The sequence below is a fragment of the Carassius carassius genome, chromosome 1, assembly GCF_963082965.1.
Source record: "Carassius carassius chromosome 1, fCarCar2.1, whole genome shotgun sequence".
Taxonomy (NCBI): domain Eukaryota; kingdom Metazoa; phylum Chordata; class Actinopteri; order Cypriniformes; family Cyprinidae; genus Carassius; species Carassius carassius.
Window position 1 is genome coordinate 37194055 of NC_081755.1, and position 17549 is coordinate 37211603.

Here is a 17549-nt window from a genome sequence, read left to right on the forward strand (position 1 = left end):
TTGAATATCATTTTTAGGCGAACTATTCCTTTAAGTGAAAGTAAACAGTTGAGAAAAAAATCGGATGTATATTATATTGGATGCACTCATTGTCTCTTAAAGTGACCGTACCTTATTTAGCTACTAGCTGCTGTAATGTTAATCCAAGAAAATTAAATTAAGAAAATCACTCACTGCTCTTGACTGAATTACTACGTAATTCAAGCCGGGTTGTACCAAATACCCGTGAGTATTAAGGGGGGTACCTATCAGGCTTTGGTGGATTCAGGTTGTAACCAGACCTCCATCCATCAAAGCCTGATACAATCCGGGGCATTGGATACGGGCCGCGTGGTTAAGGTGAGGTGTGTGCACGGGGATATAGTGGAATACCCCATAAAAACCATAGGCATCAAATTTAGGGGACAAAAGCATTATGTGGAGGTGGCCGTTAGTCCGCGCCTCCGGCATCCACTAATCTTGGGGTACCAATTGGCCAGCTTTTGAACAATTGTTGGGGTGTTTAACAGTGGATGCCTCTGGGAAAAAGAGAGGCCCGGTTGGCGGGGCGTGCGCTCAGGTGGGAGAATCTGTACCCGGACCCAGTGTGGTAGCTTCAGGGGAACAGAGCGAGTTGGCGAGGCTAAACCTTTCCAGTCGCGATGACTTTCCCCTGGAGCAGTCCCAGGATGAGACCCTTAAACATGCATTCGAGCAGGTCCGTTCCATCGATGGGCAGGTCCTCCATCCTGACCGCGCGCTCTCTTATCCGTATTTTGCCGTTATTAAGGACCGGTTGTATCGAGTGACCCATGACGCTCAGACAAAGGAAGATACGGCCCAATTATTAGTACCTAAGAGCCGTCGGGAAATGCTTTTCCAGGCGGCACATTGCAATCCAATTGCGGGGCATTTAGGTATGACAGCCACGCTAAATCGTCTAATGACCCGATTTTTTTGGCCGGGCATTCACGAGAACGTCCGCAGATGGTGCGCGTCGTGTCGGGAATGTCAGTTGGTGAACCCACCGGCCACCCCAAAAGCGCCGTTGCGCCCTCTACCTCTAGTGCAGGTCCCCTTCGAACGAATTGGTATGGACCTCATCGGGCCATTAGAACGATCCGCACGGGGACATCGTTTTGCGTTAGTCATAGTGGACTATGCAACACGATATCTCGAAGCAGTGGCGCTCCGCAATATCTCGGCGAAGAGTGTGGCGGACGCCCTGTTTCGTTTAATCTCCCGCGTGGGAATCCCAAAAGAGATTCTCACGGACCAAGGCACCGCGTTTATGTCACGCACGTTCGCGAATTATACGAATTATTGGGCATTAAAGCGGTACGGACCAGCGTCTATCACCCACAGACAGACGGACTGGTCGAATGATTTAATCGCACTTTGAAAACAATGATTCGTAAATTCGTACAAGAAGACGCGAAAAATTGGGATAGATGGCTAGAGCCCCTCTTATTCGCTGTGCGCGAGGTCCCCCAAGCCTCCACGGGGTTTTCCCCCTTCAAGCTTCTTTACGGACGCCAGCCCCGCGGGGTGCTGGACGTCCTGAAAGAAACTTGGGAGGACGGACATTCGGATAGCAAAAATGAAATTCAGTATGTCATGGACCTGAGAGCAAAACTCCATACACTGGGGCGGCTCTCAATGGAGAATTTGCTTCAGGCCCAGGGCAGACAAAGTCAGCTGTATAACAGGGGAACTAAGCTCCGAGAATTTGCACCGGGAGATAAAGTGCTCGTATTACTGCCAACCTCCAGCTCCAAATTATTATCAAAGTGGCAAGGACCCTTTGAGGTCACACAGCGAATAGGCGATCTCAATTATGAAGTAGTACGAACAGACAGAGGCGACTCCAGGCAAATTTACCACCTCAACCTCCTTAAAAAATGGAGCGAAGAGGAGTCAGTGTTGCTAGCGACGGCAGTGAGCGGAGAGGAGGATCTCGGGCCAGAGGCGATCATTAAAGAAAAATCCCTCGCCCTGGCCCCAGGAGGAGATCACCTCTCGCCCTCGCAGCTCACTGACATTGGACAGTTACAGTCCGAATTTGCAGACGTGTTTTCGCCTCTACCTGGTCGTACTAATCTGATTCAGCACCATATTGAGACAGAGCCGGGCGTGGTGGTTCGCAGCCGGCCATATAGACTACCTGAACACAAGAAAAAAGTGGTTCAGACAGAATTAGAGGCGATGCTGGGGTTAGGAGTAATCGAGGAGTCCCACAGTGATTGGGCGAGCCCGATTGTTTTGGTCCCTAAAACGGACGGCTCGGTGTGATTTTGTGTGGACTATCGCAGGGTGAACGCAGTGTCAAAATTTGATGCTTATCCAATGCCACGGATTGACGAGTTGCTCGATCGGTTAGGTACGGCTCGCTTTTATTCGACATTGGACTTGACAAAAGGATATTGGCAGATCCCCTTATCTCCCATGTCTAGAGAAAAAACAGCCTTCACCACGCCGTTTGGTTTACACCAATTTGTGACCCTTCCGTTCGGCTTGTTCGGGGCCCCCGCTACGTTCCAGCGTCTCATGGATCGAGTGCTGCGCCCGCATGCTGCATATGCCGCCGCCTACCTGGATGATATTATCATTTATAGTGGCGACTGGCGGCGGCATATGGAGCATGTGAGGGCTGTCCTCGAGGCGCTGAGACGGGCGGGGCTAACGGCCAACCCGAAGAAGTGCGCGGTTGGGCGGGTGGAGGTAAGGTATCTGGGCTTCCACTTGGGTCACGGGCAAGTGCGTCCCCAAATTGACAAGACGGCAGCAATTGCGACTTGCCCCAGACCCAAGACCAAAAAGGAGGTGAGGCAGTTCCTGGGGCTGGCGGGATATTATAGGAGATTTATTCCTGGTTATTCGGACCTCACTAGCCCCCTGACTGACCTCACTAAAAAGGAGGTACCAGATACGGTCCAATGGACGGAGCGGTGCCAACAGGCCTTTACCCGAGTTAAGGCTGCCCTGTGTGGTGGACCGCTCCTGCACTCTCCTAACTTTTCTCTCCCCTTTTTGTTGCAGACTGACGCGTCGGACAGGGGGCTGGGCGCGGTCCTGTCCCAGGAGGTGGGGGGGGAGGATCGCCCGGTGCTGTACATTAGCCGGAAGCTCTCTAAGAGAGAGGCTAAGTACAGCACCATAGAAAAGGAGTGTTTGGCCATCAGGTGGGCGGTCCTCACCCTTCGTTACTACCTCCTGGGCCGGGAGTTCACCCTCTGCTCGGACCACGCGCCCCTCCAGTGGCTCCACCGCATGAAGGATACCAACGCGCGAATCACCCGTTGGTATCTAGCTTTACAGCCATTTAAGTTCAAGGTGATTCACAGGCCGGGGGCGCAGATGGCTGTGGCCGACTTCCTCTCCAGGAATGGGGGGGGGGGGGCTGCAGGCCGGATGGCTCCCCGGCCTGAGTCGGGCGGTGGGGGTATGTGGCAGGGGAGGTGTGGTTTAGCGAGGTCTGCGACGGGAGAGAGAGTGAGGAGATCAGCGGTGGTAAGTGAGTTAAGTGAGAGACAAGTGACACCTGCTTCTCATTGCAGTGATTGGCGTGGGGAAGCAGTATTTAAGCCAGCTGGGAACCAGAGACAAAAGAGAGACCTGAGGACTCGTGGGAGGAAGCGACCGACAGAAAGCGAGAGCCTGAAAGTATCAATGTTATGATTTATGCGCATGTGGCGCGACTTTGTTTTCCGTTCTTTTGATCAGTATAATAAAGTTCCCACGAGCCTCAGTACGCCGACTCTGGTCTCCTTCCTTCTCTGCCATACGAACGTTTATCATTACAGTTTCTAAGATGGAAAAATGCTGTTTTAATAACATGGGAAATATGGTTTTCAAAAGACAAATTGCTGTCTAATATAACACCCAGATTTTTGACTGTAGACGAAGTAACAGTACATCCATCTAGTTGCAAACAGTAGTCTACTAGATTCTGTGTACTGTTTTTTGGTCCAATAAGTAAAATCTCTGTCTTATCCGTATTTAATAGAAGAAAATTGTTGGTCATTTACATTTTTAACACACTCTTAGATAATTTAGAAGTTTCATCTGGTCTCATTGAGATATATAGTTGAGTATCATCAGCATAACAGTGGAAACTAATCCAACTGGCGACATGTATATTGAAAATAGAAGAGGACCTAGGACAGATCCTTGTGGCACTCCATATTTTACTGGTGATAAATGAGATGACTTAACATTTTAAATAAACAAAATGGTAGCGATCGGACAGGTAGGATCTAAACCATCTGAGAGCCTGCCCTTGAATACCTGTATCATTTTGTCATCGATCTATTAGTATGTCATGATCTATGGTGTCGAACGCACTAGGATCATGTCAAACTAGCAATGAGATGCAGCCTTGATCTGACGAAAGAAGCAAGTCATTTGTAATTTTATCAAGTGCAGTTTCTGTGCTATGGTGGGGCCTGAAACCTGAAAAATGAAATTCTTCATACAGATCATTTTTTTGCAGGAAGGAGCTCAATTGAGCAGACACAACATTTTCTAAAATTTTAGACATAAATGGAAGATTTTAAATGGGTCTATAATTTGCCAGTTCACTAGGATCTAGTTGTGGTTTCTTAATAAGAGTCTGGTTATTTGTTAATTTAGCCACTGTGCTAAATAAAAACCTTGGATTGTTTTGGTAGTTTTTTTAATGAGTTTGTGAATATGCTCGGCCCTGGCAGTTTTTAGGGCCTATCTATAGCTGGACATACTGTTTTTTCATGCAATTCTAAAAACTTCCAAGTTAATTTTTCTCCATTTGCGTTCAAGTCTACGAGTTTCTTTCTTGAGAGAGTGAGAATTACTGTTATACCATGGCATAGTTTTATTTATCATATATAGATTTATCATATATATGGCAGCTTGGATCAAGTACTTTTCTTTCTTTTCTTCCTCCAGTATTTGTAGATGAATTTTGTCTATATAAATGCTTTATTCAGTGCTGTGATTTGATGTGACCGGCTGCAGTTGTTTGTGCACTGTGGGCAGATCTGACTAGTCGATAATGAGAATCGTTGTCGATGATTTTCATTATCCATAATAATCAATTTGATTGATTAGTTGTTGTAGCCCTATTTTTATTATGTTTGTAATAAAACAAATCATGCAAAATGAGATAAAAATGTGTCCTAAAATATATTAGTAAATGGTTTCTTTATTACATCAAAATTAGCTTGTGGCTATTTATGGATTTCGCTTGTTTTACCAGAAGCATTCAACTTGTTTACTCCGGCTATGTGCCAGGTGATTCCGGCTGTACATGACTCACTCTTTTGTTGGAAAAAAATGCTATTGTAATTAGATCATGCAGTCAGAAGAATATTTCTTTGCAGAGGAATGAGGGACAACTTCTTTTTTCTGTAACAGCTAAATGATCTTTTAGGGTTGACATTTGTAGGTCACTGAAATTTTACTTTAAGCTTATTCATCTCTGCAGTTTCACTGAAAGAAGGTTATAATAGAAAAGGAACACAATTGTAGGTTTTCAGGCAATTGCAATACATCCTCATGGCAATTGGTAAATTTTTTACATTTTGCCGAATCGGCCATTAATTGGTGTTATATTTAGGGCTGCTTTTTCGCCCCAAAATGTTCTGTTTCCATATGAATGACGCTGAACAAATTCAACCAGAAATTCCACCTCATAGTTAGGTTTATCTTGAGACCAGGTTGGGAATTCAAGGAATCTTACGCAAACACAGTTTCACCAACGAATAGAGCTGCTAATGTTGCATGTTTTAAAATCTGACAGAAACACTAAAAGCATCTCGAGCATCCTTAGTCAATCTACACAAAGTAAAATTAAAGCACAACCAATATATGAGCACCTTATTTTAACACATTTTTAACCAGTTTCAGATTTCTGAGTTTGCACAGGTGAGAATTATGCATGACTAAGAGTCACCAGCCTGTCCCTTATCTCACTGAGACCTGCAGGTTGCTCAATAAGTAAGACGAATGAACACTGAAAGAGTTTACAGACTGAAAGAGTCAGGGGCGTTTCTTGTTTTAATGCGTTGAGAGAGTGTGTGGGTGTGTGGGAAACAGGTTAACCGAAGTATTTAAGAGCAGGTGGAGGTGCAGGTATCTGAGCTGTGTTGAGATGAAGATGACAAGGAAGATGATCCATATACTCAGTGTAGCATTTTCCATCGCTCTTCTAATGAGAGGTAAGCTCTTTTATTGGATAAATAATCCTAAAGGATAAATATTTTTTATACTACTGTACCAGTCAAAAGTTTGGAGCAATTAAAGACACCATTATTGTGAAATATTAATGTTACTGTTTTGTGTTTGAAAGTATTTTAAAATTTAATATATATTATACTGAACCTTCAGTATCATTACTCCACTCTTCAGGGTCACATGATCATTTCAGAAATCAGTCTAATATAAAAAAAAATTTACTGCTAAGTTACTATTGGTGGTCATTTATTAATAATGGTTCATATTAATATCATTGTTGAAATTATTTTTTCTGCCTGATATGTTTGTGGAAATCGTGATAATTTTTTTCAGGATTCCTCAGTGTATAGAAAGTATAAAGGAACAGAATTTATTTGAATGTTATAAATGTCTTTACTTTCCCTTTGATTATGAACCCTTGCTTTTTTTTTTTTTTTTTTTTTTTTTTTTTTTTTTGCATCTCACTTGCACCAAACTTTTCAATTGTAGTGTTTCCACAAGGAATTAAGCAGCACAATTGTTATGAACATTAATCATAATAAGAAGAAATGTTCATTGAGCAGCAAATGAGCATATTAGAATAATTTCTGAAGGATCATGTGACACTGAAGACTGGAATAATGATGCTTACAATTCAGCTTTGACATTAAATATACAATTATAAATTGCATTACAATAGAAAATGATTCAATTGTAATATTTCACAATATTGCTGCTTTTACTGTATTTTCATACAGTATGATTCATGCAGTATAATGTGGATTATTGATCAAATAAATGCAGCCTTGCTGAAGTTTTTTTTAAAAACCTTAAAACTGTATTTTAGCATGTATTATTTTGACTAACATTACTATTTATTTATTTTATAGAAAAAGGTTTTATATTGAATATACAGTATAGGTTATATATAGGTTCAGTAATAGGTAACTGAACTTGTTTCTTGTTTTCTAGGATGTGACGCACAACTGGATGGTAACTAGTTTTTCACCACATAATTTAAATACCCAAATGAAAATATTGCTATGTCCAACTGTTTGATTTGCTATTGTCATTGTCAGTGTGTGGCAGAGCATCTCTCAACACAAGGATCGTTGGAGGACAGAGTGCAGTGGCTGGTGCTTGGCCGTGGCAGGTCAGCCTTCACAGGAGCAGTCGCCATTTCTGTGGTGGATCACTCATCAACAAAGAATGGGTTCTGACTGCAGCTCACTGCTTTGACAAGTAACTATCATAGAACAGACCTTTCATTAATAAAAAAAATAATACTTGTCATTCAGTGGATGTGGCGAAAGCTTAACATTTGTTCTCCCACCATGTTCTAGTACTTCACCCAGTGGCCTAACCAGTGGCCTAACTGTGTACCTGGGCCGACAGACACAGGTAGGAACAAATCCAAACGAAGTGTCCAGCAGTGTCTCTGAAATCATAAAACATCCAGGCTACATTAGCAGCACTCATGACAACGACATCACTCTTCTGCATCTGTCTTCACCGGTGACATTTACTGACTATATCAAACCAGTCTGTCTGGCTTCATCAAGCAGTACATTCTTCAACCGCACTGTGAGCTGGGTCACTGGATGGGGAGACATTAGGACAGACGGTAAGCTTTTTACTTTTGCAAACCTTGATTGACAATATTATCGCAGTGCTGATGCACATTTGATAATTTAATGCCTTTCACAGTTTCCCTGCCTTCACCGCAAACTCTACAGGAAGTGCAAGTGCCTGTTGTTGGAAACAGGCAGTGTAAGTGTCTTTATGGAGTCTCAACAATCACTGACAACATGATATGTGCCGGACTAATAGAGGGAGGGAAAGACTCTTGTCAGGTAACAACTCCTGTACATTCATTTTGGTTATTTCATAGTTTTACTGGGCTGCAAATATTCTCTAGTGAAAATAGCAATATTAAGGAATGGTTGTCTCATGAACTTCGATTTCAACGTAGTGAGCCGCTTTCAAAACACTGCAAAACTCAGAAATCTGAGATATTGTCTGCACAGTCAATGACTCAGTAATTTACAGCGTATACATAAGTAAAATATAGTAAAGGATCTGTTTTATGCATTAAACGCATTTGTCCTAGTTTAAAAATTTCCCTCACATTGTACCACAATCAAGGAGTGGTGAGTTTCTAACTTTTTAATGACAAGGGATCTCAAATATAAAGCTTTTTTTTTGTTTCATAAAACAGCTATTTATGTTGTCTGGAAAGCAGTGTGATATAAAGACAAAATTAGTGAAATTAAATAATTGAATGTGATCTTTCTATTATTCTTTCATATTACATATTACACCTGTGAAGTACCACTGGAATATGTAGGTTATGTCACTAACCCGTTCGTCATCCTACAGGGTGACTCTGGTGGTCCTATGGTCAGCAAGCAGGGCTCGATCTGGGTCCAGTCTGGAGTTGTGAGCTTCGGCAGAGATTGTGCTTTAGCTAACTTTCCTGGTGTGTATGCCCGAGTGTCTAAGTACCAGAGCTGGATCAATGAGAAGATCACTACTAGCCAGCCGGGCTTTGTTACATTCACCTCCAATGGTACAGATGGTGATCTGGCAATTAGCTGTAGTGGTGTGCCTGCAATTCCCACAACCACTGTCGCCACTACAACAACTACAACCGTTGCACGTAAGATTCCTTCAAGTCCAATAACATTCCCAATAAACCATGCATACACGTTGTCCATTTAGCTACATGTCCTAGATCTTAAATGTGTTGATTTCAAAAGAAAATGCTGCTTTTACTTAAGTAAACACGCATTAATATTACTGGTGAAGTAAATTCCTAGTGTCATTTTCAATCTAGGTGAAAGAAAAAAGAATTTTGGCAACAGTTAGAGCCTGCGACAGTGTTTCCTAAACACATCAATGAACATAAAATAATCTTATGAGCTGTTTCTTTTTACAGAGTCAGTCAAATCAACTCATGATAAACCATCAAGCTTGTGACTTGAGTCAGACTCAATCATTAAATGGTCATGAAACCCCAGACTACTTATTCTAAGATTTTAGCAGAGGTGTTTGTGTTGCACATCATAGAAGACAATGTTAGCATCCGCCAATTTTAACTGTTGGAGAAAATTGGTTAATTTTAGGCTTTTTTGCTCTATTTTCATCTTCTGGATTTAGAATCTACATTGTGTTGACGTCACGATTTTTGACGTGGCAATGGACTATAGTACATTGATGACGCGTCGGTGTCTATTCAAGATTTGAATAAAAGCATCTGCTAAATGACTGAATGTAAGTGTAATATGTTTTCGATGCAGAGTGCAAATGGCTGTGCATTTATTTGTGCTTTTAGCTCGATGGGAGCGAAATGAAACTTTCTGAACGCAAAGCTTTGTGTGCTGTCTGTTTCCCCTCTTCCCCCTCCCCCGGTCCGCTGCACACCACGCCCACTTTTTTAGCATTTTTTAAAACCGTGGTGAGAACTTACCTGTGCTGAAATGGGGGGTTTCATGACCCTTTAAAAGCCCTTAATTGACTTCCTCTCTGAATCGTGAGGCATATTTATTGAGCTATTAATTTATCAACTAAAAAAGTAATTTAGTTTCTAAATGTTAAATTTAAGAACTTGTTAAGTCTGACATCACATGTCACTGTTTCCATGTCTAAATGCTCTATCAGAAATTTACTAGCAAATTAAAATAATTTGTTTCAGTGTATGAAAACTAAATATTTCACTCATAAAATCCGCAATTCATTCCCTTTCTCTTTGTTACTGCAGCTGTAGTGTGTGGAAGTGCCAAACTGAACACCCGCGTTGGAGGAAACAGCTCCCTCGCCTCTTCCGGTGTTTGGCCTTGGATGGCAAGCCTGCAATTTAACGGCAGTCATGTTTGTGGAGGAACGCTGATTGCTCAACACTTTGTCATGAGCTCTGCCAGCTGCTTTACCAGGTAATGCCACTAAAACACCATAAACAAAAACATGTGATGAGAAATCAAAATTATCTGATTCAACAGAGTCCTATTTTGTTCAGATCCACCAATGCCTCTGACTGGACTGTGATCCTGGGCCGTCTGAATCAGAACGGCTCCAATCCCAATGAGGTCTCTATAAAAGTGGCCAATCTCACACTCAGCAATGGTACAGGTGACAACGTTGCAGTCTTGCAGCTGGCTGTCGCACCAAACCTCACAAATTTCATTCAGCCTATATGTGTGGACATAGGAGGCAATACCTTCAGCGCTAACACTCAGTGCTGGGTGGCAGGATGGGGCTCAGGAGCAGGAGGAGGTGTGAATGCTTTAAACACTATGTTAACTGCTAAAGAGGTTTATATACGTTTTTTTATAATTATTTCATGTTTCTTCCTAATTTGAATTTGTTTTCTTCCTTTTATAGTGTTTCAAACTCTTCAGGATTACCAGACCTCTGTTGTGAGTTGTGGAAACTCATCCTCAGACAACAGTATTTGTACAAGCTCCTTGAACTTACAGCAGGCAAGTTCATTCTGTTTAAAAACAAAACAACAATTTGCATTATTTTTTGTAATAAAAGTACTTCCAGATAATAAAATTAGTTTTTAAATACGAGTAAACCGAGGCTTCTGGGAAGGAAGTGTATTTTCAATAAGGTTTAATTCACTATTAGTAGGCTACATTGGCTAGCATTAACTAAAATTAATAATGTTTTTAGAGCATTTATCAAGCTAGGTTAATGTTCATTTCTATATATACTTCTAATACATTTCAAGTTGTGTAAATGAACATTAGCTGATGCATTATGAACAAATTAATTAACAATTAAAAGAATATATTTATGAGTAACAATAATAGATGCTGAAACTAAAATTCATATTGAATTAAAAAATTAAATGAATGGAACAAGTGAAGTGAAGTGACATTCAGCCAAGTATGGTGACCCATACTCAGAATTCGTGCTCTGCATTTAACCCATCCAAAGTGCACACACACACAGCAGTGAACACACACAAACTGACTAACCTTTTCACTCTCTAACCTTACCTTAACATATTTTCAAATAATGTATACAACCATTTAAATAATTTATTTGTAATAACATAACTTTCAGAAATTTTTTTTTTTTATGTCATCATGTTTTTATTGTGTTAGTTCTTTTTTAGTTATTTTTACTTAATCAAAATAACCCAACTGCAGTTTGATTGGGATTAATTGGAAGGCACAATCAAAAAAACATGAAACTGACTGTTTTTTAGAAGTGAACTCTAATTCTAAAAGTAGTTTTATTGAATTAATTATGTCTAGTAATGCAAATTATAATGCTTTGTACAGTCTCATGAATAACTGTAACCACAGTTAATAGATTATAACACTTATTAATTTATTTTTACTCTATGCATTATAATTTTGGTTGTAGTTATTTACAACGAGATATAACAATGCACATTATAAATAATTATAATGCCTTACACCCTTTAATAACCCTTTATAATGCATTATACAAAAGGCTTTAAGCAAACTTTTAAACAGCAGTATACGTTCTTGTCAAATTATACTGTAATAACCCTGATATTTTCCATATACCATATCTTTTCATTAAAATTATAATGTTTGTCTGCAAAGACTTAAAGTGACAAATAACACGATTTTGTACCATTCAGTAAAGAGTTGTCTCTTTCTCTCTCAGGGTGATCAGGGCGGTCCGCTGATGTGTAAGCTGGGTCAGTCGTGGATCCATGCTGCTGTTTTGACCATACCAACACTGACCAACAGCACCTCATCCCGCTCTGCTCGTGCTCCAGATGTCCAGGTCTTTACTAAAACCTCCAGCTTTGTCCCATTCCTGACATCTGTTGTGGGTTCTTTCCCTTTAAAAGCCACAAACTCCACAAGTTCAACTACAAGTGCAGCAACCAACCCAACCCTAGGAACCTCTAATGGGTCACAAACATCTTTTCCCTTCTGTTTCACTGTTTCAGTCCTCTTACCTGCACTTACGGCTCTTAAAATCTTTCATCAAAGCGGAGTCTTTGAGTAGATTTATTAATTTTGAATGTTTATGTAACTATTCACACACACATAATAGATGTCTTCAATGTGCTTGCTATGACTGATTACATAATCATACAACATAAGTGTTGGGCACATAATTAATTTTTACTACACAAATGTGAACATTTAAAATCTCTATTGTTATCTCAGACCACGAAGCTGCTTCCTGTTGTTCTAACACTGCACAATTACACCGTATGACTTTACACTGCTGGTAACAAGTGCATAGCTAATAATTTTTGTAACCTTGTGGTTTACTTATATTTACACCGTAGCAGTTGCAGCATGTAGTTGTTATTCAGCTTGGCACTTTATGGAAATTTCCCATTTGAGTGGTTCAGTTCTAATACTTACTCTACCGTAGCTTAACTAACAAGTACCTCAAACTGTACCACATTTAGGACATTACTGTAAGTTAAATATATTAAAGAATAGAATATATCCATTTTATTATTGTTTAGAAAATGTATGAGTTTTTCATAATGTGAAACTATTTTCTGTTTTTTTTTACATGTCTATCTTTTATCTCTTTTCTTATATATTTTTAATGAGAAGTTGATATCATATTATTTCTAATGAATGAAGTAACTCTTTTCAACACAATGTTTTTAGACTGTAAAAAGTAAGCGTATACTTTGTTGTAAACTTTGTTGTAAAAAAAAAATATATATATATATATATATATATATATATATATATATATTGATCTACTGTTGCTAGAGGCTGATCAATCACTGTTGATATTTTCTTTTTGTTTTTGTAATTAACATGTTTAAATGTTCGAAGCAACACCACAAAAACAAGTGCCTTCAGAAGGATGCAGAACTATTCTAAGGTCTTTAAGAGCTGCTTGGATTAAATTCACTATTAATTTCCCTTTATTTGAAATGAAATTATATATAATTTGTAATTTTTTAATAGTCATTATATGCTGTGACAGATATCATGTGCGTTACTGTTGTGACACATCAGAAGTCATTAGATCCATATGCAGCTTTATTGAGAATAGTCAGACAATACAGGTCAGATACCGGCAAGGCAGAACAATGGAGACAAGGCATAGATAGAACCATAACCAGGCAAGAGATCAGGGCAGGCAGCAGACAGACAGAGTTAGGCAATCCGAGTCGGGGCTGGCAGAGAACAATCAGGGAATCGAGAAACAGTCGAAGGTCAATACACTAGAAAACAAACAAGTGTAATACTGCTCAGAAAAGACAGCCGGGGCAAATCAAGACTTCGCAGTGACTGCGCATTTAGTGACTGCTTGTATGTGTGTTGGCGTGTAAATGAGGTGCAGGTGTGGAGAGTGATGAGGTGTGATTGTAGTCAAGTGTGGTGTGAGTGATCAGAATCAGGTTTGAGAGATGATGGGAAATGGAGTCCGAATCAGAGTTCGTTTATATCCAGAGGACGGTTCCCTCTGGTGGTGAGGAGGCGTTACGGGAACCTCCTCTGTAACAGAGCACCTCCCCTGCAAGTGGTTCCTGATGCAAGGAAGTGGTTGACACTGGGGTCTTCCATGAGGTCGGGGTGCCAGCTTCTCTGGATGTGACCTGTGAAACTCTTCCGTAAGAGTGGGGTCAAGGATATCCTTAGAGCTGACCCAGGATCTTTTTTCTCAGGGCCATATCCCTCCCAATCGACTAAATACTAAAGGGTACTGCTCCGGTGTCTGGAATTTAGCAACTCGTGCACTTGATATGCCTTCTCGCCATCAACTAGGATAGGCGGGGGGTCTATGGCCTGGTTCCCTCCTCCAGCTCTCCTCTCGGACCACAAGAAGTTTTCAGTAGTGAAACATGGATAGTAGGAGAGATGCGATAATTAGAGGGCAGTTCTAAACGAAATTATACTGGAGTTATTTGTCTAGAAATTTTTAAGGGACCCACATACCTGGGGCTGAGCTTTCTACATGGTAGTCAGAGGCAGAGATCCTTGGTTGAAAGCCATCACATTGGTCCGGGGTGTCGTCTGACAGCATTAAGTAGGGGAGTATGAGCTTAATCACAGACCTCCTTGCTGGGTTGCAACCAGTCCGTGATTTTGGGTTGGTTGGTGGGTTCGCCAGACCAGGGAAACAATGGTGGTTGAAAACCCAGAATGCATTTGAACAGGGTTATGCCGGTGGCTGGTTTCACAAGTGAGTTTTGTGCATATTCTGCCCAGAAGAAATATCTGCTCCAGTCTGATTGATGTTGATGACAGTATTACCTGAGGAACCTGAAGACTGACGTTAATGTTAAGATGCTGAAAGAAGGCAGACCAAACTCTGGAGGTGAATTGGTGTCCTTGAGCATGTCCCGGAATATGTTTATCATCGTAGTAAATTAAGCTCAAAAGGGAAATGTATATAAATAATTACAGTTAATTATGATTAATTACAATTATTTATATGAGCTGACAGTAGTAACTGTAGCAGAATTAAATTGCCATCAACTAATCTGTTCATCCAGCAAACATTTAGCATAATTTCATATAAACCCACAGAAAATACTTTCATATAGTATTAATGCATTAGAGCATGTAGCAAAATTGGAATCGTAAAGGGACATTGATTTTTAAGGTGGAAACAGAAACTCATGTAATTTTTGCACGAAAGTTTTATTAACTAAACACTAACGCAAACTAGTCTAACAAAATGGACAAACAAACAAACACACAATCACTCATACAGGGGAAAGGGCAAATGAGATTTGATGGATGATACCATCAGGAAAACCAGAGAATGAAGTTATGAAAAAAGTCAGTTAACCACCTGAGTCAAACCATCAGCGCCGTTTATAACGGGGTCTATAGCTTATAGTAAACCTCTGTTCTATTCATTTAAATGTACGATACTTGCATTTCCTTGGCCTGGAATGAGCATCTTGATGCAAAGTCTTGATGGTTTAGAGCAGTGTTTCTCAACCGGGGGTACGCGGACCCCAAGTGGTCCGTGGCATAATTGCAGGGGGTCCGTAAAACCATTTAAAAATATATATATTTTAAATATCCTAAATTTATTTTTTAGCTTTATTGTTTAGTATTACTAAAACCAGAATTAAGGTTGAAATTACAAATTATTTTAAATGACCTAATTTATTTTTGCCGCGATTTGCCGCCATTTTACTCAATCCAGTATGTTTACAGCGCGTTGATTTCAGTCAGAGAACTGTCACATAGGGGAGAGCAGCAATCATGGACAGGTGGCTTAAAAAAAATGATGGGCCATCTACCAGCGGGTCTGACACAAGACAGGAAAATTCCAGCCCACCAGAAAAGCGAATTAAAAAGGACAGACCAAAAGAACGTCAATATCAAGACAGTTACAAAATGTTTGGGTTTACCATGACAACGACTGAGCCTCCACAGCCATTATGTTTTCTGTGTGGTGAGGTCCTGTCTAACCACGCAATGAAACCATCCCATTTACAGCGACATCTGACAACGAGACATGCTTCATATGTAGGTAAATCTGCAGACTTTTTTTACAGAAAACTTTCCGAATTTCGGAAAAGTCAAGACACACTAAAAGAGGCAACACAGATGAACAGTTCTTCCCTGCTTGCTTCATATGAGGTATCTTTGCTTGTAGCCAAATCGAAAAAACCATACTCAGTTGCTGAGGAATTAATTGTGCCAGCAGCTGCCATCCTAGCAGAAACAATGTTGGACAAGAAGGCAGCAGATGCAATTAAAACGGTGCCTTTATCCAACTGCAAGCCAATGCTGGCCAGAACTACCGGCGAGGATGTTTTTAATGTTGTGGACTCTTTTTTCACGGAGCACTCGTTGAACTGGCAGCGCTGCTCACATATCTGCACGGACGGTGCAGCGTCAATGACGGGGCGCACCCGTGGATTCCTCGCACGCGCAAAACAGGTAAACCCTGGCATTAAGACAGTTCACTGCATAATTCACAGGGAAGCTTTAGCTTCAAAACGTATGTGCCCCAAATTACACGAAGTCCTTAATGATGCTGTTAAAATCATCAACTTCATTAAATCCCGACCTGTAAATGCCAGATTGTTTGAAAAACTATGTGATGGAGCAAATTCTGAACACCAGCAATTATTGCTTCACACTGATATACGCTGGCTCTCAAGGGGAAAAACACTCCAGAGACTGTTTGAGTTACGGGATCAAGTCAGTGACTTTCTTACTGAGCACTTGCATTCACTTGCACCACTGCTGAAGAACAACAGCTGGCTGGCATATTTAGTTTACCTGGCAGATGTTTTCAGCAGGCTGAATGACTTGAACTTGGAATTGCAAGGAAAAGACACAACTGTCCTACACCTGTATGATCGAGTTTCAGGGTTCATGAAGAAAATTGAGCTCTGGTGTCAGAAATGCCAGAATGGGGATGTCAGTAGTTTCCCTCAGCTGGACATGTGCCTTGTTAATGCTAGAGCTGAAAAAGTGAGCATTCTGCAGACAGTACAGGCACACTTGGACAAAATTTCCTCTGAATTCAGATCATATTTTCCTGACATTGAGGTTCATAATTCTGCACTTGACTGGATAAGGAACCCTTTTGTGTCTACCTGCACCCAGACCGCTCCTGTTACCCTCCAGGAAAGACTTATTGATTTGTCCTCAGATAGGGGTTTGAAAATAATGTTTTCAGAAACATCACTGACACAGTTTTGGTGCAATGTTGAAAAGGAGTACCCTGATGTTGGGAAACATGCTCTGTATGAACTGCTGCCTTTTGGATCAACCTATCTGTGTGAGGTCACATTTTCAGCCATGGCACACATAAAAACAAACAGAGAAACAGACTCAGCTTGGAGAGGAACCTTATTGCTGCTGTTGCTACACTTCACCCCAGGATGCAAAAGCTTATTTGTGATAAACAGGTGCAAATTTCACATTAAACAAAAGATTCAAGCAAAATAACATTCAGATGGATGTGTTAAAAAGTTAAAGCCAAATTAGATAGATGGCAGTGTTGAAACTGTTCCATGTGTTGAAAGAGAATGTTGTTCCAAAGAATTGGTTGTAGATGAAGCATGTGTTGTGTAATTTTAATGCAGTAAAATTAAATTTTAGTATTAAAAAGTGTAAATTTTACAAAAGAAAGTAACATTCAAATGGACGTTGTTAAAATATTAATCTCAAATTGGACATTAATGGACATGTAATGTTTTACAGAATGCAGTAGAATATTGTTCTGAAATTGACAATGTTGTTGTGATTGATTGTGTAATGTGTTGTGCCATTTCAATGCAATCAAATTAAATGGCCAGATGCAATTCAAGTTGCCAGTCATTAAAAAAAATTTAATTACTTAACTTGCATTCACTGATATTGCATTCATAGCGTTTAACTGTGAAAATCATTGTGGTTGGAAAGAAAACAGTGGATGGCAGATGAGAACTG

General features: G+C 40.4%; 1 protein-coding gene across 1 annotated transcript; it reads left to right on the forward strand.

Moving 5' to 3' along the window:
- Positions 1-6043: 6043 nt before the first annotated feature.
- Positions 6044-12640, forward strand: LOC132149173 (transmembrane protease serine 9-like). Its single transcript, XM_059558164.1, has 10 exons — positions 6044-6176; positions 7144-7164; positions 7251-7413; positions 7527-7795; positions 7879-8024; positions 8551-8830; positions 9932-10103; positions 10187-10443; positions 10552-10649; positions 11818-12640. Exons 1-10 carry the CDS (start codon positions 6110-6112, stop codon positions 12166-12168), a joined length of 1824 nt encoding a protein of 607 aa, XP_059414147.1. The 5' UTR covers positions 6044-6109; the 3' UTR covers positions 12169-12640.
- The last annotated feature ends 4909 nt before the right edge of the window (positions 12641-17549 follow it).

Coding starts and splice junctions, on each gene's coding strand:
- LOC132149173 (XM_059558164.1), top strand. CDS start 6,110: ATGAAGATGACAAGGAAGATGATCCATATACTCAGTGTAGCATTTTCC. Junction 8,025..8,550: donor GAGGGAAAGACTCTTGTCAG/GTAACAACTCCT, acceptor GTCATCCTACAG/GGTGACTCTGGTGGTCCTAT. Junction 10,650..11,817: donor GCTCCTTGAACTTACAGCAG/GCAAGTTCATTC, acceptor TTTCTCTCTCAG/GGTGATCAGGGCGGTCCGCT.